Below are 26102 nucleotides of genomic sequence, written 5' to 3'. Positions count from 1 at the left end.
ACATTTTAATCGCTCCCTTCCCGTCTAATATTTTAGATTGGCTCAGTCTCAGTTTCACCTCCTCTAGCTTCAAATTTGCATCGTTCGACCATGAAGATTTAAGCTATTCCGAGTGACAGAGTTTTGTTTTGTTTTTATTTTAGCGAACAAAAAATATTTTAATCGTTGTCATTAGTTCCCATACGAAACAACAGTTATTTTGCATAATATGCATTTTTCCGTTTGTAATTTGATTCGTAACTCCCAACCAAAAGAAAGTCAGAAATAAAAGAGAGTTCACACAATTCAACCACAAGCATGTTAGCATAAAGCTGTTTTGGTGGGTCTCAAAATTCCAGGCACGTACAAAGAAATTCTAGGGGAGGGGGTCAAACAATAAAAAAATTAAACTCATTTTTAAATTGAAGTAAAAAGTAGAGAATTTTTTCTCTCAAGAATATATGAACATAAGTGAACGCAAGGGGCACAAAAAGCATTGGGTTTTACATAACATAAACACCAAATTTATCTAGGTTTTAAATGGATAAACGGAAAAAGTCGATGAGTTGAGGAATACACATAAAAAAGATCAAACTATGCAAAAACGAATCTATTTTTTGCCCCAAATTTTCACTTATACTTAATATTTTGAAATTTTTTGTTTTCCAATTTAAAAAAAATTTATAATGTCTCATCCAAGATTACAACTTAAGTTAACACAGCCTCTGGATGTGCTCTTACCGCTGTGCTATATACTGATAAAAGCGGGAAGTAACTGAACATTCGAAAGTGGTTGAAAAATAGTTCACAAATTTAAAAAAAATTGTGGGATAAAGAAATAAAAGGAAGATGGAACAAAAAGATCAGTGAGTTAATAAAAATGAACTGGAAATAATTTAATTAAGAAAATTAAGAGGGATAGTAAAAAACCTATAATTTAATAAAGAAATGCCGAGAAATTTATGTTTTCAAGAAGTTGGGGCCCCAGTCCAGCGTGCGTGGTCCCTATGGATCAGTTTTTAAGTAAACTGTAAACCTATCCTATACAGATACAAGACTGTTATCTTCTTCATAAAAATGGGCATTACTCTAGTTATCGTTTTCTAAAGCCAAATATCTAGTCATTGTCCTTTTCTGAAGAAAACATTCTAAACACACAAGCAGTACAATTAAATTATTTATTTTATACTATTTCCAAATATCATGACCTCTTTTCTGAAAATACACCCCACCCCTTGATGGTCGGGAATATAGCCCTAGGAGTATATTAAAAAAAAATCGACCAATAAAATTCTTACTTTACAATATGAAAGAACACGAAAGAATGTAACAGGAAACACTGTCATCACAAGATTTACCAAAACGATGAAATGTATTTATACAGTTATATATGGGACCGCAGATGGGGAGGGGGGTATAATTTCAGAAAAGTGACCATGATATTTGGAAATAGTTTAGCATAAAATCAAAAATTCCGGCTCAACTAACCAATCCCCCACCTCAATGCTTAGATATAACCAAAAATGGCTTATTTTTACAGTTTCATACATTTTGTCAATACCAGCTGTTCATAATCCCATATAAAAAGAGCAACTTTTGTATGTAACCTGATATTATATCAAACCAATCAGAATGGGGGGGGGTGAGGTTGTTACGGAAAGAATAATACATATATAATCGGTACTAGTCAATTAGCTGATACACACGCAAGATAGATGCTAAAGGAAACTAGTCAAACGGTTATCAGTCAGTGGAGAATTGAATTGCAAAGCGTGGTTTGTCATTGCGTTTACAATATTTAAACTATTGTTTTTTGGGGTTTTGGGGGGGGGGGAAGTACCTAGATTAGGTTAAGTTTTTAATATATACTATGCTTTACCCCCCCCCCTAATGTGCAAATATATAGCCCAAATTTGGTTCTGAATTTTGATATTGTCATCATATTTTGTTTTATTTCATTATCATTAACTAATGAAACTCGCTCCTTCTCCATATAATTTTAGAATGACTGTTAACAGAACAAGATTCAAAGTCAACTGATGAAATTGAAAGTTGGTGAGGTGACTAACTGACTATTGTCACTTGTCACTAAACAAATCATAATCGTATTCTCATGAGAGAGAATGTTATCTTAACTTACTATGCGAGTAAGCGAAGTGGGTATTTTCTCATCCTAATAACTGAGTGATTGTTTGATAAGATTAAATGACCGCGACGTAAAAAAATGTCGATACTCATGTCAGTATAATTAAAATGGGAACAGCGAATTTTTTCAAGGGGGAAATATAGATTTCTCAGAAAATGTGAAACTTCTCATTATTCAAAAGCGTAACATAAATTCAAAAACGTAACAAAAATGTAACATTTTTAGGACCGTAACGTAAAACGTACCGTTTTAATTAAAACGTACCAAAAATGGTACGAACGTAACCTTGGTGGCAACTCTGTTTGTGGTTCGGCGTTCGGCCACTCTTATCGCGATCAGATGAAAAACTCGCTGGATTCTTCAAAAATAAATAAATTAGCCAAAGAATTGCAGAAATTATAAATTTAGCTGCTTCAACAGACAGCATGCTCTACTTTAGTGTTTCTGAATCCCAGGTTCTGATTGATTTTTAGGCTTTTACCAACATGATTAATTTGTTCCTTAACATGTTGCAAGGACATCAATGGGTTTGTGTAGTCTGTACCATGAGTATGCCAACGACGGCTGTCGTGAATTTCAAAATTACTTTTTATGACAAAAAAACGGATTCCTTTTGAAAATGACCTAGGCTTTTATTTATGAACTGCGCTGACAGTTGCAAAAAAAGCATGAAAAGGTTCTTCTAATCAAATGAGTGATTTCAAATATGTTTATATTCAAAGGGGTCTGTTTGATGTTGCTTATACTGGCTTCACCTCCAAAGAAGACCAAAAGTTCCAGGTTTTCAATTCGTGGGATTGAAAGTCCTCTTTCCTACGAAACTCAAATTTTATATTAGAAACGTAACTGAGAAGTTATTTAACAAACACCACAGTTCGTTGATCATTTTTCTGAATATTCAGATTCTACCTAAGGGTCAAATTCTGTTGCAACTTTTTGATTCCTACAAAGAAATGCTGAAAAAAACTTTTAAATATCCCTGCAATTGAACCCATAATAAAACTAGAAATTAAACCAATACTGATGAAGTACCTCAGATATTCCGTACCCCATGCAAACACTAAGGAAAATCCATTAGTACAATGCCAGAATGTAAAAATTGTGGAAAAGACCATGTGTCCTAGAACTATAAATGCGAAAGTTCAAAATAGAGTTATGTCCAATTTTTCAAAATTATCCATATCAGCACAGCGCTTCTACTGTTTCAGATTCTGTTTCTAATTCAATTTCTGTTGGTCTTGAAGAAGGACAAGGTGCATATATTTTTAATATATATTTGGCGGAGATTCTCCGTTCACTTTCTACAACCCTTTTCTCTCAGGGGCGGGGTATGTCTTTAACTGGACTGATGATATCATTTTATTAAGTCTTTCTAAACCTAGTTTAATTGAAAATTTTAACATCCTTTCCAGTAAGCTTAAAGATAGTGGCCTTTCCACCAGTATTAAAAAATGGCAATATTTTCCCATCAATGATAATAACCAAGCTGAACTTACTTGCGGCAGGAATTCTTCATTTCCGGTTTCTGATACAATTATATATCTGGGGTTACCTTATTGTACTTCAGCTCAAGATTCGAAGTCAATACTAATTGTAAATATTCAAGGAAAAATTAGAAAGGCCTTTGGCTCAATAATACCATTTCGTGGTATCTATAGTTATGTTATTCGTTATCTATAGTTATGTTATTCTATAGTTATATAGTTATTTCGTGGTATCGTGGTATCTATATTTTAATTTCTCTTTTAATGCAGTCGCCCTCCAGCGTGTTCTCCATTCTGCCGTTCTTTTTTAAATTTCAAAATCTTCGATTTGTTCTTCAATTCGCATGTGCTATTTTAAATATTATAAATTTTACTTGGTTTGCCAATTAGTTTAGTTATAATGAATTAGTTTTGAAATTTAAAAATAAAGAGCCGTCTGAAAATGTTCTCTTTATGCACAACCTTTTCCCTTTTTTCCAGATTTTAAACAACGTTTGATATTTTTTTTCTTACGTATTTTATTCAGTTTTGTTATTAACACTATTTTAAACCGATTGCTTTGTTTCATTTGTCGAAGTATTTCTTTGGTTTTGTAATTTCATTTATGTATTTTATATTTTCCTCAATTTTGAGGGACATACATAAATAGTATTTTTGAGCATTTATGGCAAAAAGGATAAACACCAGCTGTATAATTCGTTATCCCAAGAAACTATTTTTTCTGCACGAGCATATTTTCATAAAAATTAATATTTCTAGTCTTTAGAGGTTTCTGTCGAACAACTTAATGGCCATAAAGTACATAAAACAACAAACTGTCAGCCAAGGAGTCCAGCCGTTTTGTTCCAGTGTATATTAACACCGTTTTTTTTCCCACAACTAATACAGACAGTGCGGAGCACAATTAAAAAAAAACAAAAAAAAAAAAAAAAACAAAAATATTCAACAAGCAATAACAGACATTTTCAACACAAAAACCAAAAACTAACCACTATCACGATGGAAAAACCTCAACAATGGACCGCTATCATTAAAAGAAATTCACTGCTTTTGAACACATCTCAACAGGTAATTGATCAAGTCTGGAAGGAGCATTACTGAGTTGGAACCTCGACACAATTTTAATATTTTATAACACCGAAGCAAAAACAGAAAAAAAATTACGAAACAAAAATATGCAACTCTCAGTTTTTTATAATCTTTTTCCAGAGAAGATTAGCAAGCCCAGAAAGAAAAAAAAATACTAGAAAGCAAAAACAAAAACCTATAATCTGCTAAGGTCGTTTCAATTAAATCAACCAAGGTATGTGCCAATTATTCGGGATTCTAATTTTTTAAATCGTTAAACTAACTAACTAAGAACAAGTTGAAGACAGAGTTGAACAAAAAGAAACTTCAAGCTAATTAATTTTCTTTCAACTAGGAAGCAAAGAACTATTCCAATAGAAGGATAGATTTGAAATAGGACCATTAAACATATAAATCCACACTTAGCAGAATTTAAAGATAAACCTATTTTAGCTAGTGAGTCAGTATGAGAATAAAGATTAATTTCAAGACCATGACGTGTTCAAAAATCCAAGAGAATGTCATCCACATAAGCAAGATGATTCGGATCAATACCGCCATAATATACACACCTCGACAGTGAACACGAACAATTACCAAGAATATTTTTGAAAATACATAGTGACAATACTCCACCTTGTTTGACACCTTTTTAACGGGAATCTGACCAAGAATAGTATTTTGCCACCACATACAAACATTAAGATTTAAATACCAATAAAATAGGCCTGACACAACTGACACATTAAGTCCATCAAGACTAAGAGGAAAAATACACTGAGAATGAACAACATTGTCAAAAGTACTAGAAATGTGAATAGTTCAAAATACAGTGCATTTTTCTGTCGAGTAGCCTCCTTTAAAAAATCCCCAAGAATATAAGGAGACTTGGCACAACCAAATCGCTTTCGAAATCCGAGTTGGTAGTCTGTAAAGTCACATTCCTTTTTAATCATCTCTGGAAGAAGAATATATTCAGAGATCTTGCTTAGATAACAGGAAACAGTAATTGGATGGTAACTCATACAAGCAGGTGAATACTCCCCCGTTTAGGTATCGAAGCAACTGAACCAGATAAAAAACTACCTGGCACATGAGATTGAGTGACAAACACTTGAAAAATTAACTGTAAATGACATGAGTAAACGACATTCATAAAGAAAACGACTATAGTAAATACCATCAGTATCCAACGTCACCTTTCAAGGTGACGACTTCTTCACCTTTTGAAGAGTAATACAATATATCATTAATAGAAACTGGGAGCACACTGTACTGAGACATTAGTAAAACAGGTTTAAAAGAAGACAAAAATGAGACTCAATTGTGGTATAAAACTCTGAAAAATAGACAGATAATATGTAAAAAAATCACTTAGCTTAAAAGGTGAAGTAGAAACTGGTGAGCATTTTTCGACGACTTCTTATCATGAGGAGCATTTAATCAGCTAAGAAGAGCATTACGAAGGCTTGATTTATATTTTCTTTTCGTTTTTTCCTTCGGAGAAAACACTACACCTGAACTGGGCCGGGCACAGGCAGCCCATAGTCTTAAACCAAAACTTTGCTTCTTGTTTTGTTTTCTTAAATAACTCCACAGTGGTTTTCCCGTATTTCTACAGACATGAAAAGAGGAACTGCAGCTTTTGCAGCTGACTTAGGCAAGAAATCACTTGGTAATAAAAAGAATTTTAATCAAATTTTACAGAGACAAACTTAACTGAGGTTTATTATAGGCAGCGCAATCGCACTGCCTGAGTAAAGAACTATGTTGGCACAATGTATTTTTTTTTCAAACCAGGGCACTTCGTATCGAAGGAGTTGTGGTAGAAACTTCTAAAAGGGCTCATTCGATTGAAAATTGGAATGGCTAGTGCCCTTTTTAATAGTCGAAAGTGATTGGAAGGCAACTAAAACCCCTTCCACGCCCACCATTTCCCCAAACACATCCAATCAAATTTTGAGATAGCCATTTTGTTCAACGTAGTTGAAAGTTCTGGAAACTAGGTTTTTGAGGAAGACACCCCTCCCCCCCACAGCCCTCAGGGCAGGGTTTATAAGTTATACCCTGGGGTCATATAAGATTTTTATAGACAGCTTTGTCGTAGAAACTTCGAAAGAGGCTCATTTGATTTGAAATTCAAAGGGCTAGTGCCCTTTTTAATAGTCGAAAGTGATTGGAGGGCAACTAACCCCACTCTCACACCCACATTTTCCCCAAACACATCCAACCAAAATTTAGAGATAGCCATTTTGTTCAGCGTAGTTGAAAGTTCTGGAAATTATGTCTTTGAGCATGACAGCCCTCAAGGCAAGGGTTGTAAGTTACGCCCTGGGGACATATAAGGCTTTTATAGAAAGCGTTGTCGTAGAAACTTCAAAAAGGGCTGATTCGATTGGAAATTGAAATGGCTAGTGCCCTTTTTAATAGTCGAAAGTGATTGGAAGGCAACTAACACCCCTTCCACGCCCACCATTTATCCAGACACATCCAATCAAAATTTTGAGATAGCCATTTTATTCAAAGTAGTTGAAAGGCCCGGAAATTATATCTTTAAGGATTACACTCCCCCAGAGCCCTCAGGGTAAGGGTTGTAAGTTATGCCCTGGAGGTATATAAGGATTTTATTGAAAGCTTTGTCGTAAGAAACTTGAAAAAGGGCTCATTCGATTGGATATTCAAAGGGTCAGTGCCCTTTTTAATAGTCGGAAGTGATTGGAGGGCAACTAACCCACCTCTGACGCCGACCTTTTCCCCAAACAAATCCAATCAAATTGTTAGATAGCCATTTTGTTCAACGTAGTTAAAAGTTTTAGAAATTAGGTCTTTGAGGATGATAACCTCCCCAGAACCCTCGGGAGAAGGGTTGTAAGTTATGCCCAGGGGGCATATAAGATTTTTTTTTATAGATGGTGATGTTGTAGAAACTTCAAAAAGGGCTCGTTCGATTGGAAATTAAAAGGGCTTGTGCCCTTTTTAATAGTCGAAAGTGATTGAAGGGCAAATAGCTCCCCTTTCACGCGCACCATTTCCCCAAACACATCCAATCAAAATTTTGGAGATATCCATTTTGTTCAACATAGTTCCACAGCCCTCAGGGCAAGGGTTGAAAGTTATACCCTAGGGGTTACGTGGGAGGATCTTTCCATGGAGGATATTTTCTTGGGGGAAGGGAAGGGACATTTGTATGAAGGGGGGCCGGATTTCCCAGCATTATTTAAAAAACGATTAGAAATTAAAAAAACAAAACAAGTTTTTTCAATTGAAAGTAAGGAGCAACATTAAAACTTAAACGAACAGAAATTTTTACGTATACGAGGGGTTCGCCCCCCCCCCCCAGGCAATACCTCGCTCTTTACGCTAAAGTTTTTTTTAGTACTTTCAAAAGAGCTATCTATTCTAATTAAACGACTTTTGTGATTCTGGGTTTTGTGATTCAGACAAAATTTGAACTTTAGCGTAAAGAGCGAGGTATTGAATAGGAGGCGAACCCCCTCATATACGTAATAATATATACTTAATAAAAAAAAACAATAAAAAACAAGCGATATGGCTCAATAGTAATCGAAATTTGAAAAAACGGAATTCTGATATCAATAAATATATCAAAAGAACGGGCATGCTATGCTGATTCAGCATTATAATGAAAAAAAAACTTCAGACTGTTCCAGTCAAATAAGCATAGTTCTTAAAGGATTGATAGAAAATTCGTAAGTTACGTATATTTATTGCTAATAAAAACGTTCGTAAATAAAATTAAAAGTTCTAGTGCTCTTTTTAAGGAACCAAAAATTGGAGGGCAACTAGGCACCCTCCCTTGCCCTTTTTTCTCAAATTTGTACGATCAAAATTTTGAGAAAGCCATTTAGCCCAAAAAAAAGTAAAATTAATATACAACTTTCGTTTGAATTATTCATATACGGTTAGCTAATTTCAAAACCTGCATGAATTAAAAAAACACTCAGAAATTAAATAGAAAAAAACACAAATTTTTTTTAACAGAAAGTAAGGAGCGACATTAAAACTTAAAATGAACAGAAATTATTCCGTATATGAAGGGGGTTGTCCATGGGCGCCCATAAGGTGAATTCCAGGGGGGGCAAACTTTGTCTAATTGCTACTTTTAATGCTATATAATAGAAATCTCAGAACAAAAATATAAAAATAAGGCAGCATCATTCATCCCGGGGGAGCAAAAGCCCCCCCCTGCCCCCCCATATGGGCGCCCATGGGGTTGTCTCCAACCCAACACCTCGCTCTTTACGCTAAAGTTTAAATTTTCTCCTAATTCTTTAAGAACGACTTCTGAAACACTATGTTTGTTTAATTGGAACAATGAGAAGCTTTTTTCAAAAGTACTAAAAAACCCTTCATATACGGAATAATTTTTGTTCGTTTTAAGTTTTAATGTTGCTCATTACTTTCTGTTGAAAAAACTTGTTTTTTTTTATTTAATTACCCATATGACGCAATGCCATCATGCAATATTACTATTAAAAAATAGTGGTTCACTTTTTATAGGGTTTCGGAATTACGTTGGGAAAGATATTAAAAAACAACGTAACTGAACAATCACCTGTTTTTCAAAACAAAACAACTAACAGTTGATATTCTACCATACCACTGTCAAAGTATCTTGGAGCTATGAACAGAATAACGAACACAGGATCAAACAGAAGAAGAAAAATAATTTGAAAACTTGGGAGCTCATAGCACCTTTTCATTTACACAGCTACCCGCACCGTTTCCAGACTAGCCCAGTGAAACCTTGAGAATCTAAGCCTACCAGATAAAACTTATGAACTTTTCTACCAAAACTAATCTGTGAACAATGGCTAATTTACATAATTCTGGATTATACTGAGTGTTGTATTGACCCTGGAGGTATACTTATTAGGCCTTTCAAAACATTTTAATAAAATAACCATCTCAAAATTAGGACCCAATATCATTGGACTTGCAGGGAGGGGTTGTACTTAAGGGCACGGGAGAAAGTTTCAATTAGGGCTGGGCTTTAATTCAATTGAATTTATTTATAACCCGCTGAAATACAATGATGAACGGAGTATAAAAAAAAGAAAAAAACAAAAAACAAAAGCAAAAGAAAAAGACGGATAATGACAAATAAAACGAAATTAAAACTCATAGAACAATCGCACAAGCATAGTAATAAACCAGAAAATGACAGCACAAGCCAACGTAACAAGCACATTGATAAACACGAATACAACAAGGATAAAACTTATGGAACAAGCCCACAAGCACAATAATAAACCAAACAATCATACGGTATACATAACAAACACAAAAACAGTAAACGTGAAAGACCTATTGTTTTAAAATGGAACACCATGGGTGTCCATTTATTCCCCTATTGTAAGCTGCACTGCATCTGCCGATGGCAGCATTGGGGTCAATTAGACCGTATTTCCTATTGGCCCAAGAATTACTTACCCAGGGGGGGTGGGAGGCTGAGAAGATATTTAGCGAACCGGTAATAAATTTGTCGGAGTTGCTTTGATTCCAGTAGGGATGGGTTATTATATACTGAACCTACATAATTTATGTATGTTTTTATGGGTTTTCTCAAGGAGGATGTTTTTTCATGGTTTTTCTCACTGTTGATGGATGTTTCTTGGATGTCAACAACAATTGCTGGATGTTTCTTGGATATCAACAACAATTGATGGATGTTTCTTGGATGTCAACATTAATTGCTGGATGTTTCTTGGATGTCAACAACAATTGATGGATGTTTCTTGGATGTTAACAACAATTACTGGATGTTTATTGGATGTCAACAAGAATTGCTGGATGTTTCTTGGATGTCAACAACAATTGATGGATGTTTCTTGGATGTCAACAACAATTGCTGGATGTTTCTTGGATGTCAACAACAATTGCTGGATGTTTCTTGGATGTCAACATAATTTCACATCAACAATTGCTGAATGTTTCTTGGATGTGAACATAAGTTTACATCAACAATTTCTGGATTATCGATCGACTCTAACGGGACAAGATCATAAGTCTCTTTCTAGGTCAATTCATTTGTTGTTTCTAAGTGTATTGACTCCGGGACGAGATTTAATGTCCTTAGTAAAAAGTGTGAACGAGATTTAATGTCATTGGTAAAAAGTCTGAACGAAATTTAATGTCCTTGGTAAAAAGTCTGAATGTGATTTAATGTCCTTGGTAAAAAGTTTGAACGAGATTTAATGTCCTTGGTAAAAAGTCTGAACGAGATTTAATGTCCTTTGTAAAAATCTGAACGAGATTTAATGTCCTTTGTAAAAGTATTCTTTCTAGACCAGTCAGGGAACTTGGAAATCCTATGGGAAAATGCGCATGCGTACAGAATTCTAACGGTACAATGTTATTGAATACTGACACTACACAATTTATGCATGGTGTTTTGATCCGCTAACGGTACATAACCGCATAGACAATGTTATCGATTCTAACGGGACAGAATCACATGTCTCTTTCTAGAACATTGGACTTACGTAAGTTTCTCTTGCATCACAATTCAGCCTTGAGATTTTTCTTATAATGGACATTCGTTGAATTATCATACCATCTCAAGACATTATGGAGATAACATCGGATATTGTTGACTTGGAATCTTTAGCTACAAAGATTTATAATGTGAGTTCTGTTTAGTAAATTTTCTTAGGTTATTTCCAAATAAAATCATTTTTGTAGTTTCCCTCCAGTATATTCAAATTCAATGTATGCCCCCCTCTCCCAAAAATAAATATCCATTAAGCGATGTTAGTTCTTTCATTTGAACTAGCTTCTCAAATTGTCTTTTCACATGCATTTAAAACCAATAGAATCGGTACACTCGTGATATAGACAAAAACTATGTGATTATATCTTGAGAGGGGAGATTTAGTAAACAACCTTAGCACGCGCCTTGTCTAAATGAAGAAAAACAAAGGGTGGCCGCAACATATTGTAAGGATTAAGATTGCGGGCTCGCATAACTATGAAAACTATGCTTTTTAACTATGATTGTATTTGGCTAGAAAGCAGTCTTTAATTTAGGGGGGGGGGGAGGGTTGCTAAAATTAGACCTTTGTCTCTTACACTCTAAACGAAATACATTTTTATTAAAAGCGGGAAAGGCATGCTTTTGCAGACACTTATACCTTATGAGGGGGCTGTTCTATTCTCAAATGGCTTTGATGAAAGCAAATACTTCCGTTATGAAGAGATATAATGGTTTAGTTAAATCTTCAATGTCTTACCTTCCCGGAAAGGAAGGGATATGATAATTTAAATGCTCTTATTTTTATATTCATAGATTTTATCTACTCTTTAGATTATTATTAGTTTAAGAGGCTTTTCATAAAAATCCTACTTTCACTATTTTTTTTCTGTAAAAGGGATCCGTTATTTTAAACTAAATTTTTTCTTCTTTTTAAGGACAATTTTGAGAAATGAGCGCCTGCTCATGAAAAGAGAGCTAAGAATAATGACGCTACTCATATGCAACGGTTGGAGATGGCTGGTCCAACTTTTTATGCTTTTCTTGGAAAAGGGTAAGGTATAGGCCTTTCAACTATGCCAGACAAAAAATAACCAGTTGAAACTGTGTATAAATTCTAATGTCTAAATAATTTGCGGATTACTTTTTTTTAAATTGTATAGAAAACATTAATAAAGTTATTGGAAATAATGGTTTAATCTATATTTAAGGAAGAAAACAGTCTAGCATTTTGGCTAGAATTTGGTGAACCTTCTTACACAGAGAGGAGTTTGTCTTTCCCTCTTCGCTTCATGGAATTCTACGCGTATATAAAAGATAATATTGAATAGGTATATAGTGTGAGTAAGGATATGCATACACTGCAAGATTTTTTAAAGGAAACAGTAAGATATGATAGCGATAATGGCTTGAATCATTGTGTAAAAATAATGAGAAAACCATGTTATTAATATTATAGTATTTTTGAAAATAAAAAATGTTTTGAAATAAATTTTTAAAATTTTATAGAAAACGTTAATAGAGAGTTAAGGAAAATCATGAAGTTAATAGCTAAAATTATTATCAGAAGGCTCCTGCAGCGTGACGTTACTATATTCAGTGAGCCATAAGGAGGTATATTTTTGTCTAGAATAACATCACGAAGCGGGGGGTGGGATTAGTCACATTGGAGTTCTGTCTGGAAAAGCATCGGAGGAGATTTCAGATACCTGGGGGTGTGTCTCAAAACTAGAGACTTTCAAGTACCAATTTATAGCATGTTCAGGGGCTGAGTTGGAGTAAGATCCTCCCACAATGGCTTATTGTTTACGGTTAAAGGATTGATGACAGTAAAAATAAAATCTGATTGTTTGAATGGGATTAATGCGATGTTTGAATTGAGTATGCTAATAGTTACCCTTTATCATGAAAATATCTGAAAATGTTGAATGTATAGTAAGAAAGTCTTGCAACATGATAGTAAGAAAGTCTTGCAAACATGATAATACTACTAGTACTAACAATTTACTGCGCTACTAAGGCATCTGAAGTCAACAAATGTACGTTTTATCAAGAAAATAATAGAAAATTTATAGATTAAAGTATGAATGATTTACAAAACATGAAATAATGCTACTACTCGCAAATCTCTGGAACATAAGGACACCTGAGGTTAATACAGCTATGGTCTATCAAGAAAATATCTGAATGCAGTTAAGGTATAATATGAATGGCTTGTAAAAACATGAAAATAGGGTGGATAAGGAAATGTTGGACAAATTTAGTAACTGAATTTAGTGATTTGATGAGTTTGGGCTTATAAATTATTTTTCCCCTCCTGTAAATTTAGGGTAATGAGAGATCACACTCTTTTTTAAGGGGAATGGTGGACAACAAAATGTTGGAAAAATTTATTGACTGAATTTAGCGCTTCGACGATGATTTTAGTTTAATATAAACCCTCAAGTACCACTTCATAGTAAGTAAGATTCGGGGATTGAGTTGAGGTGGGATCCTCACAAGCAAATATGATAATATGATTGCGAGAGTAACGCTTTGATTTTTGTCATGTTTTTCCGCTTTGTCATAAGGCTAATCTTCTTTCAGAATCCTCTATGGAAAAAATCTCCTAACTATGGGCACCTCCATCTTCTGGACATCATATATGATTCGCGTTGCCACTGGTGTAAAAACCGGAAGTTTCGTGTGATATCAAAGAATTATGAAACCTTGGAATTTATTCACAAATGTAAGAATTGTGGAAAACTCGTTTATACATATAATGTAGATGTCAAGTATGTCGTTGATTAATAAACCGTATTTCTTATAGAAGTTCAATGTATGAAATTATATCTAGTGGTAAGAAATGAAACTCTGTAGATTCATCTGAAATTTAATTTCTGTGTCTGAAGTTTGCTCATTGCTTAGGAACAACTCTAACATTTATGGAAAGTTGCCTAAAGTTCTTGCATTTGAACCTTTGAGCAGAGAGAATATTAAAAAGACATAGAATTTTACTTGAAATCACAAAAAAACACTTTTTGCTAGAACTTTCACCGACCAAATTGAAAATTGGGATGTTCATATTTCTGAAAACTAAAAACCAACTTTATTAAAAAATAAAACATTATTAAACACAGCCAAGTGTATTATACAGAACACAGCCAAGAAGTAAAGCTAAGTCAATTCAAGTGTCTCACTCCGTTTCGCCCAAATCATCCTCTAAAATGTCTCAAACCGTATCGCCCTTTCTGAAAACTAACACCCAACTTTATTAAAAAATCAAATATTACTAATAAAATCACACTCATTTTAAACGTGGTCGCTCATATATCTAAAAACCAAAAACCAACGTTATTAAAAAAATCAAATATTATTAATAAAATCAGACGTATTTTAAACGTGGACATCAAAGTAACAGCATCCTTCTTTAATACCATCAAATGTTTACTTAACACATACAATTTTCTCATAGAAATAATATTTTTCATCAGTGATAACAAGTTCTCTGTTCGAACTAACAAGTTTTCTGCCAGAGATACCATATTTTTTCTTAGAAGCAAATATTTTTTGATTATGATCACAATTTTTCTGTCAGAGGTAGCAAGTTTTGCTTAACACTTACAAACCTTCTCATCAAAATAACAACATTTTACCTTAATACTACCAGACGTTTACTTAAGACAGAAACATTTCTCTTAGAAATAATATTTTTCATCAGTGATAACATGTTTTCTGTTCAAAGTAGCAAGTTTTCTGCCAAAGATACAAAATTTTTTCATAGACGTAACAATTTTTTTTATTATGATAACAACTTTTCTGTCAGAAGTAGCAAGTTTTGCTTAACACTAACAAATTTTCTCATCAAAGTAACATTTTACCTTAAAACTAACACACTCTTACTTAACACACACAAATTTCTCTTAAAAATAATATTTTTCATCAGTGATAACACGTGTTCTATTCGAACTAGCAAGTTTTGTGTCAAAGTTACCAAATTTTTTCTTAGAAGTAATTTTTCTTTGATTATGATAACAACTTTTCTGTTAGAAGTAGCAACTTTTGATTAACACTGACAAATCTTCTCTTCAAAGTAACAAGATTTTTCCTTAATACTATCAAACATTTACTTAACACTAACAGATTTTCACTTCGAATCATCAACTTTTCATTATTACTAACACACTTTTACTTAACACACCCAAATATCTCTTAGAAATAACACTTTTCGTCAGCGATAACACGTTTTCTGCTTGAAATAGCAAGTTTTCTGTCAAAGATACTTTTTTCTTAGAAGTAACAATTTTCTTGTTATGATAACAAGTTTTTTGTTCGAACTAGAAAGTTTTCTGTCAAAGATACCAATTTTTTCTTGAAAGTAACATTTTTTCATCACTGATAACACAATTTTTGCTAGAACTGGCAATTTGTCCAGCAAAGATAACAAATTTTTCTTAAAAGAAACGAATTTCTTCTAACAGCACCAAGTTTTCCGTCAAAGATAACAAATTTTCTCTTTGAAGTAACAACTTTTTCCTTAATACTAACAAACCTTTACTTAACACACCCCAATTTCTCTTGAAAGTCACATTTCTTCATCAGTGATAACACGTTTTCTGCTTGAGCTTGCAAGCTTTCTCTCAAAGATACCAAATTTTTTTCTTAGAAGTAGCACTTTTCGTTATGATGACAAGTTATCTTTTAGAAATAACATGTTTTAAGTCAAACATAAACTATACCTAACACTACCAAATCTTCGCATTAAAGTAACAACTTTTTCTTAAAACTAACAAACTTTTACTTAACACTATCAAATTTATCGTAGAAGTAATACGTTTTTAACAAGTTTTTTTTCAAAGTTAGGTTTCTCTACGTTTAAATTAGTTTCATTTAACCTCCAAAACCATAGGTTAGGTAAAAATCAATATTAATAAATAAATAGAAACATTTCTCCATGTTTAAGTTAGGTTAGCTTATCATGAGCGCTCATGATAAGCTAACAAAACCTAACCTAACTTAAACATGGAGAAGTGTTTCTATTTATTTATTGATATTTATTTATACCTTTTCTAACCTAACCTAACCTAACCTATGGTTTTGGAGGTTAGATGAACCTAACTTAAACGTAGAGAAACTTAACTTTGAAAGAAAACTTGTTAAAAGCCTGTTACTTCTAAGAGAAATTTGATGGTATTAAGTAAAAGTTTGGTAGTATTAAAGAAGAAGAATGTTGTTACTTCGATGCGAAGATTTTCTAGTGTTAGGGATAGTTTGTGTTTGACTTAAAACTTGTTATTTCTGAAATTGATGATTCGAAGAGAAAATGTGTTAGTGTTAAGTAAACGCTTGGTAGTATTAAAGAAGAAGAATGTTGTTACTTTGAAGAGAAGATTTGTTAGTGTTAATCAAAACTTGCTACTTCTGACAGAAAAGTTGCTATCACAATCAAAGAAAAGTTACTTCTGAGAAAAAAATTGGTATCTTTGGCAGAAAACTTGCTAGTTCGAACAGAAAACGTGTTATCACTGACGAAAAATATTATTTCTAAGAGAAATTTGTGTGTGTTAAGTAAGAGTATGTTACTTTTAAGGTAAAATGTTGTTACTTTGATGAGAAAATTTGCTATTGTTAAGCAAAACTTGCTACTTCTGACAGAAAAGTTGTTATCACAATCAAAAAATAGTTACTTCTAAGAAAAAATTTTGTATCTTTGGTAGAAAACTTGCTAGTTCGAACAGAAAACGTGTTATCACTGACGAAAAATATTATTTCTAAGAGAAATGTGTGTGTGTTAAGTAAACGTCTGGTAGTATTAAGGTAAAATGTGGTTATTTTTATGAGAAGGTTTGTTAGTGTTAAGCAAAACTTGCTACTTCTGACAAAAAAATTGTTATCACAATCAAAAGATAGTTGCTTCTAAGAAAAAATGTGGTATCTTTGGCAGAAAACTTGCTGGTTCGAACAAAAAACTTGTTATCATAACAAAAAAATGTTACTTCTAAGAAAAAAGTATCTTTGACAGAAAACTTGCTATTTCAAGCAGAAAACGTGTTATCGCTGATGAAAAGTGTTATTTCTAAGAGAAATTTGGGTGTTTACGTAAAAGTATGTTAGTATTATGGAAAAATTGATGATTCGAAGAGAAAACTTGTTAGTGTTAAGTAAACGTACGGTAGTATTAAAGAAATATGTTGTTACTTTGAAGAGAAGATTTGTTAGTGTTAAGCAAAACTTGTTACTTCTGACAGAAAAGTTGTTATCGCGATCAAAGAAAAGTTACTTCTAAGAAAAAATTTGGTGTCTTTGGCAGAAAACTTGCTAGTTCCAACAGAAAACGTGTTATCACTGATGAAAAATATTATTTCTAAGAGAAAATTGTGTGTTTTCAGTTAAATCATGTTAGTATTAAAGAAGAATTGTGTTACTTTAATTATAACGTTCGTTTTTTGTGAGCAGAAGCTGCTCCTTCTGACGGAAATTTTGCTTTCACAATCATCAAATTGTTAATTGTAAGAAAAAATATGGCAACTTTTATAGAGAACTTGCTAGTTCAAGCTGAAAGAGTGATATCACTGATGAAAAATATTATTTCTAAGAGAAACTTGTATGTCTTCATTAAGAGTATGTTAGTTTTAATGTAATAGAGCTACTATTTGTTCCAATTTATCTGAAAAGATTTTTAATAACCCAGGACTTTTGTGGAAAAATTTAACACATGAACAAAAACAAAAGCCAAACCAGTCATTTAATATCCCTCCCAAACTATGGGAACAACATTTCTCCAAAGAGTTTTCAGAACCAGACCCACTAATGGAAAATCCCTCCAAAGTTACATTCGAAAAGATACTTTCGATAAGGGACAAACCAATGTTTTCTGTATCAGTTTTTGGTGTTTATAAAATAATTCGTAAAACTGAGAAACCTTTTCCAAGAGGACAGATCACGTTTGTGCCAAACACCTCCTATATGGAGCCCCTTTTCTTTTTTCTCACCTTGCCCTACTTTTCCAAATGGTGTTTACAAAACGAATAATTCCTGCCTCGTTTTCAACTGGCCTTCTTACTCCTGTCCCTAAAAAAATAAACCCCTAAATGAGTGCTCATCATATCGGCCAATAACGGTAGCTACAGCTTCTTGTAAAATTTTTGAGAAGTTGATAATGCCTAAGTTGGTTGATAAATGCTATATGCCCCCAAACCAATTTGGGCTCCAGAAAGGAATAAGGTGCACTCAGGCACTGTCGTCGGTCTTGATTGATTCTGATAAATCTGGAGAGCCGCTTATTCTAGGGAGCCATAATGTCAGTCGTGCTTCTGATTCGATAATTCACGCGCATATCCTCACTGAATTGTATAAACGCGGGGTCTATATCTGTATTATTTGCGCTTTGTATGACATGTATGATCATTTAAATGTCATTGCTAATCTGCCTCATGGAATAATTACAAAGATAACCATATCTGTTCGTCACAGAGTAAGGCAAGGAGCCCTTACATCCCCTATTGTGTTTAACAACTGTATTCTCGACGCACAATCTCAAGCAGTTTCTTCCTGTATTTTAGAAGGGATAGATGAGTCTCTTATTGCTTATGTGGGTGATGTATTTAACCCCAGGCAAATGGTAATGGAATTTGAGTAAAAATTATCCATTTTGAGTCGTGAGTATTCAAAACTACATCGTAAATTTAACGCTGAAAAGTCAGAAGTGGAACTATTCAACTGGGGACTAGTTCCCGAAGGATTTAACGTTGATCTTAATGGAGTATTGGTTGCTCCTAAATTGCAAATGAATTATCTTGGCCTCCCAATCGGGAACTCCCTTAATGCAACTAAAGAGCTTCTCATTCACCATTTCCAGCGCCGGACGTCCAGTGCCTACGGCGGCATAATTTTCAATAAACTTCGTTTTAATCTCCAGCTGCTAGCTAAACTATATACCTCATATGCGCTAATTATATACCCTAATTTTTTATACCTTGCACCTTTTTGGCGTACCTTTTCGGCAACGGAATCAGTACGGATGGGTTATTACATACTGAACTTACATAATTTAAGTATGTTTTATGGTTTTTCTCACTGTGGATGTTTTTTCCTGGTTTTTATTACTGTTGATGGATGTTTCTTGGATTTCAACAATAATTGATGGTTGTTTCTTGGATGTCAACAACAATTGCTGGATATTTCTTGGATGTCAGCAACAATTGCTGGATGTTTCTTGGATGTCAACAACAATTGCTGGATGTTTCTTGGATGTCAACAACAATTGATGGACGTTTCTTGGATGTCAACAACAATTGCTGGATGTTTCTTGGATGTCAACAACATTTGATGGATGTTTCTTGGATGTCAAAAACAATTGCTGGATGTTTCTTGGATGTCAACAACAATTGCTGGATGTTTCTTGGATGTCAACAACAATTGATGGGTGTTTCTTGGATGTCAACAACAATTGCTGGACGTTTCTTGGATGTCAACAACAATTGCTGGATGTTTCTTGGATGTCAACAACAATTGATGGACGTTTCTTGGATGTCAACAACAATTGCTGGATGTTTCTTGGATGTCAACAACATTTGATGGATGTTTCTTGGATGTCAACAACAATTGCTGGATCTGGATGTCAACATAAGTTCACATCAACAATTACTGGATATTTTTTGGATGTCAACACAAATTGCTGGATGTTTCTTGGATGTCAACATAAGTTCACATCAACAATTGCTGGATTATCGATCGACTCTAACGGGACAAGGTCACGTTTCTCTTTCTAGGTCAATTTATTGCTTGTTTCTAAGTCTATTGACTCCGGGACGAGATTTAATGTCCTTGGTAAAAAGTCTGAACGAGATTTAATGTCCTTGGTAAAAAGTCTGAATGAGATTTAATGTCATTGGTAAAAAGTTTGAACGAGATTTAATGTCCTTGGTAAAAAGTCTGAACGAGATTTAATGTCCTTGGTAAAAAAAAAACTCAGGAAGAGATTTAATGTCCTTGGTAAAAGTGTTCTTTCTAGACCAGTCAGGGAACTTGGAAATACTATGGGAAAATGTGCATGCGTACAGAATTCTAACGGTACAATGTTATTGAATACTGACACTACACAATTTATTCATGGTGTTTTGATCCGCTAACGGTACATAACTACATAGACAATGTTATCGATTCTAACGGGACAGAATCACATGTCTCTTTCTAGGTCAATGGATTTACGTAAGTTTCTCTTACATCACAATTCAGCCTTGAAATTTTGCTTATAATGGACATACGTTGAATTATCATACCGTCTCAAGACATTATGGAGATAACATCGGATATTGTTGACTTGGAAGCTTTAGCTACAAAGATTTATAATGTGAGTTCTGTTTAGTAAATTTTCTTAGGTTATTTCCAAATAAAATCATTTTTGTAGCCCCCCTCCAGTATATTCAAATTCAGGGTAACCCCTCCCCCCCGAAATAAACTTCATTAAGCGATGTTTACAGTCGTTAAAATACGTAAAATACGGTCTTTTTCCACTACGTAAACCCCTCGTCCCTCCTCCCACCAGTCAGCACCATTTTATTCTTTCATTTGAAGTGGCTTCTCAAATTGTCTTTTTACATGCATTTAAAACCAACAGAACCTGTTAGCATTACCTTCAGGTATTTGCTTTCATCAAAGCCATTCAAGAACAGAACACCCCCCTTATAAGGTACAAATGTCTGCAAAAGAAAGTCTTTCCCGCTTTTAATAATAAAAGAGGTATTTCGTTTAGAGTGTAAGAGACAAAGGCCTAATTTTAGCAACCGTCCCCCCTCCTAAATTAAAGACTTTGCTTTCTAGCCTAATACTATCATAGTTAAAAAGCATAGTTTTCATAGTTATGCGAGCCCGCAATCTTAATCCTTTCAATGTGTTGCGACCACCCTTTGTTTTTCTTAATTTAGATAAGGCGCGTGCTGAGGTTGTTTACTAAATCTCCCCTCTCAAGATATAATCACATAGTTTTTGTCTATAAAACGAGTGTACCGATTCTGTTGGTTTTAAATGCATGTGAAAAGACAATTTGAGAAGCTACTTCAAATGAAAGAATTAAATGGTGATAAACGGTGGGAGGAGGGATGAGGGGTTTATGTAGTGGAAAAAGAGCGTATTTTATGCTTTCTAACGACTATAAACACCGCTTAATGGAGATTTTTTTTTATGGGGAGGGGTTACGCCCTGAATTTGAATATACTGGAGGGAGACTAAAAAAATGATTTTATTGAGAAACAACCTAAGAAAATTTACTAAACAGAACTCACACTATAAATATTTGTAGCTAAAGCTTCCAAGTCAACAATATCCGATGTTATCTCCATAATGTCTTGAGACGGTATGATAATTCAACGCATGTCCATTATAAGCAAAATCTCAAGAATGAATTGTGATGAAAGAGAAACTTACGTAAGTCCATTGACCTAGGAAGAGACATGTGATTCTGTCCCGTTAGAATCGATAACATTGTCTATGCGGTTATGTACCGTTAGCGGATCAAAACACCATGCATAAATTGTGTAGTGTCAGTATTCAATAACATTGTACCGTTAGAATTCTGTACGCATGCACATTTTCCCCATAGTATTTCCAAGTTCCCTGACTGGTCTAGAAAGAACACTTTTACCAAGGACATTAAATCTCTTCCTGACTTTTTTTTACCAAGGACATTAAATCTCGTTCAGACTTTTTACCAAGGACATTAAATCCAGTTCAGACTTTTTACCAATGAAATTAAATCTCGTTCAGACTTTTTACCAGGGACATTAAATCTCGTTCAGACTTTTTTCAATGATATTAAATCTCGTTCAGACTTTTTACCAAGGACATGAAATCTCGTCCCGGAGTCAATACACTTAGAAACAAGCAATGAATTGACATAGAAAGAGACATGTGATCTTTTCCCTTCAGAGTCGATCGATAATCCAGCAATTGTTGACGTGAACTTATGTTGACATCCAAGAAACATCAACCAATTGTTGTTGACATCCAAGAAACATCCAACAATTGTTGATGTGAACTTATGTTGACATCCAAGAAACATGCAGCAATTGTTGTTGACATCCAAGAAACATCCATCAATTGTTTTTGACATCCAAGAAACGTCCAGCAATTGTTGCTGGCATCCAAGAAACATCCATCAATTGTTGTTGACATCCAAGAAACGTCCATCAATTGTAGTTGACATCCAAGAAACACCCAGCAAATGTTGTTGACATCCAAGAAACATCCAGCAATTGTTGTTGACATCCAAGAAACATCCATCAATTTTTGTTGACATCAAAGAAACATCCAGCAATTGTTGTTGACATCCAAGAAACATCCATCAATTGTTGTTGACATCCAAGAAACATCCAGAAATTATTGTTGACATCCAAGAAACATCCAACAACAGTGAAAAAAAACATGAAAAAACATCCTCAGTGAGAAAAAACATAAAAACAAACATACATGTAGGTTCAGTATGTAATAACCCATCCCTACTGATTCCGTTGACGAAAAGGTACGCCAAAAAGGTGCAAGGTATAAAAAATTCGGGAGCGCATATGAGGTATATAATTTAGCTAGCAGCTGGCGATTAAAACGAAGTTTATTGGAAACTATGCCGCCGTAGGCACTGGACGTTCGGCGCTGGAAATGGTGAATGAGAAGCTTTTTAGTTGCTTTAAGGGAGTTACCGATTGGGACGCAAAGATAATTCATTTCAAATTTAGGAGCAAGCAATACTCCATTGAGATCAATATTAAATCCTTCGGGAACTGGGCCCCAGTTGAATACCACTGTTGACTTTTCAGCATTAAATTTAAGATGTATTTTTGAATACTGTCGACTCAAAATGGAAAAAATTTTCTCAAACTCCATTACCGTTCGGCTGGGGTTAAAGACATCGTCCACATAAGCAATAAGAGACACGTCTATCCCTTCTAAAATACAGGAAGAAACTGCTTGAGATTGTGCGTCGAGAATACAGATGTTAAACAGAATTGGGGTTGTAAGGGCGCCTTGCCTTACTCCGCAACGAACAGGTATGGTTATCTTTGTAATTATTCCATGAGGCAGATTAACAATGACATTTAAATGATAATACATATCATACAAAGCACAAATAATACAGGTACAAACCCCGCGTTTATACAATTCAGTGAGGATATGCGCGTGAATTATCGAATCAGAAGCACGACTGACATCATGGCTCCCTAGAATAAGCGGCTCTCCAGATTTATCAGAATCAATCAAGACCGACGACAGTGCATGAGTGCACCCTATTCCTTTCTGGAGCCCAAATTGGTGTGGGGGCATATAGCATTTATCAACCAGCTCAGGCATTATCAACTTCTCAAAAATTATACAAAAAGTTGGATGACTGTCACTCATTTAGGGGTTTATTTTTTTTTTAGGGACAGGAGTAAGACCGCCAGTTGAAAACGAGGCAGGAACTATTCCTTTTGTAAACACCATTTGGAAAAGTAGGGCAAGGTGGGAAAAAAGAAAAGGGGTTCCATATAGGAGGTGTTTGGCACAAACGTGATCTGTCCTCTTGAAAAAGGTTTCTCAGTTTTAAGAATTATATTATAAACATCAAAACTGATACAGTAAACATTGATTTGTCCCTTATCGAAAGTATCTTTTCGAATGTAATTTTGGAGGGATTTTCCATTAGTGGGTCTGGTTCTAAAAACTATTTGCAGAAATGTTTTTCCCATAGTTCGGGAAGGATATTAAATGACTTGTTTGGATTTTGTTTTAGTTTATGTGTAAAATTTTTCCACAAAAGTCCTGGGTTATTAAAATCTTTCAGAAAAATTGGAACGAATAGTAGCTCTATGTTTATCTAGCTCTTTTGAAAAACGGCGTTTGGCGGATAAACAGATCTGGTTTACGATACCAGGTCTGGGACGGTCGCAATCTATCCTGATACTTAGCCAGAATTTTGCCCTTTTACAAGCCTCAACAAGTAAAGAATTCTGGGACCAGCCCTTCACCTGGGATCCGACTCGTACTTTAGTGCGAGGGACAAACTGCTTTTCTGCTTGTAATAAAGCATGTGAAATAAGAGACGCATATATGTTTAACTTAATACGATTTTCATTAATTGAAGACGGAACCGAATTCTGGAGAAGTTTAAATGGTATTTTTATCTTTGCGAGAATATTATCATTGTCATTCTGGTACTGGGGTATATAAATCTTATTCCATTCTACCACAGTATACCACTTAGAATCTTGGATTACCCGTGCACGGTTAAATGGAACCATAATGCTGAAAGACAACGGCAAATGGTTATTGCACGCTTATTGCACGACTAGCAATACTACCGGAAACAAGCACATGATCAAGATTTGACACTGATCCTGCGGGGTGTATATATGTGAAATCAGTAGATTTTGGTAAGAGAGCACTTTCATTTGGAATCAGGCTAAGAAGCAGAGCCGTACGTGGATTATCACTTTTCAATAGGTCACAATTAAAGTCCCCCAACAGAACCCAATGGAAGTGCGAGGTTCTGATTTTACTCATTTACCCAATTTTTGCATGCTAGAGCAAACTTCGTTTCAGAATTTTCGTCTCTAGAGTCTTTCGGCAGGTATACATTAACAATGACAGTATCATCCACTTTAACTGCAAGGAAATGGTCAGGTTTTGCAAACAGTTCAGAGTTAGTATGTATATCTATTATTTTAGCAAGTCCACCCGAGGGGTGGCCTTGTTTCCTGGGCCTTTTTGCGGCTAGAAAGTGGAGCATATGTGATGACACTATATCGAGTAGTTTCATATTATCGGCAGAGAGAAAATGTTCCTGTAAGCATATAATTTCTATAGTAAGGCAAAGTTGTTCCACCACGGTGATTTTTACACTGAGACTACCATTTACGTTCCATGACAAGACGCTCTTTTTAATATAGGGCTCAACCATTTCGAACAGATTGGCTCTTTGGCTTCAAAGTCTTGTTGAACGGACAGTTAGCATGGTAGCACGAGTGTTTGGTGCTTTGACAATTCAAACAGCAGATCGGGTTCTGGCACGGGCTTTCTTTCGTCGCACCGTGGTAATTTTGGGCGCAACGGCCGCATTTCTTGGTATTTTTGCACTGTGTCGACATATGGCCGATTTCATAACAATTAAAACAACGTTTCGGGAGACAAATATATTCTTGTATTTTGAAACGCTCGAAGTCAATTCTTATCGTCATTTGTGCGGCGGTGTCAAAAGCATCTCTACTTGAAAAATACAGCTTGAAGGTGCGTGATTTCCCATATTGTTCGGTTTTCTCACAGCCGACTATTAATCTTTGTATATCCTCAGCACTAAGAGACTCGTGAATCCCTTTAACTATACCGTTGTGTGAGGGAGTTCTGATGTTTGCACTGGAACCCTGGTTTTGATTATTAATCCCAAGCGCCAATTTCTCCACAGTAGTCTTCTGCGCAATGGTTACCCGCCACCGATTTTTTCCTGGTTTGAGCTTAACCTTAGAAGCATCAAGGGATTCGCCACACGCAGATTCTATAAACGCTTTCCGCTCCGATGGGGTTTTCAGTGGCGGAGGGTTTGTAACAACTACAGGGTAAGACAGCTTTGTGGCGGCATTTGGTTGGGTAGGGAATCTAGTTCGAGTGAAAAGATTTAAGTCACCTTTATTCAATCGTTCCATGTAGCCTTCAAAATGACGGCATATATCATTTACTTTGGTTGCTACGCATGTAGTTATCTCTTTTCCGCATGCAGGGACCTCGGTTGGTTCAAAAATGACGAATATAGGAAGTTGACGCTTTTCTGTAGCTGATGTGGCAAATAATTTCAAACTTTCCACGACATTTTCTTCATCTTTAACTGATTTACAGAAGGTAGGTCAGATTTTTGTAGGATCAATTCTTTCGCACTCAGTATATTATCTCTGGAAAAAAACTCCACAGCGCGATTAATAATCAATTGATG

At 34.7% G+C, this 26102-nt stretch overlaps 1 protein-coding gene across 1 annotated transcript; it reads right to left on the bottom strand.

Moving 5' to 3' along the window:
* Positions 1-21417: 21417 nt before the first annotated feature.
* LOC148940737 (uncharacterized) lies at positions 21418-23491 on the bottom strand. The gene is made up of 2 exons (XM_089105059.1): positions 22843-23491; positions 21418-21494 (listed from the first exon to the last, which is right to left on the bottom strand). Exons 1-2 carry the CDS (start codon positions 23489-23491, stop codon positions 21418-21420), a joined length of 726 nt encoding a protein of 241 aa, XP_088961185.1.
* Between the last annotated feature and the right edge of the window lie 2611 nt (positions 23492-26102).

This window comes from Artemia sp. Qi Xiang Cuo, chromosome 19, assembly GCF_049724085.1.
Source record: "Artemia sp. Qi Xiang Cuo chromosome 19, ASM4972408v1, whole genome shotgun sequence".
In the NCBI taxonomy this organism is placed as follows: Eukaryota; Metazoa; Arthropoda; class Branchiopoda; order Anostraca; family Artemiidae; genus Artemia; species Artemia sp. Qi Xiang Cuo.
The sequence above is the reverse complement of the archived record's forward strand: the minus strand, read 5'-3'. Positions and strand labels throughout refer to the sequence as shown.

What these genes read in the sequence shown, in the direction of transcription:
- LOC148940737 (XM_089105059.1), bottom strand. Translation starts at nt 23,491, where the DNA reads ATGCCTGAGCTGGTTGATAAATGCTATATGCCCCCACACCAATTTGGG. An exon ending in TTATCTTTGCGTCCCAATCG is followed by an intron (nt 21,495 to 22,842) that starts GTAACTCCCTTA and finishes TACCGTCTCAAG; the next exon opens with ACATTATGGAGATAACATCG.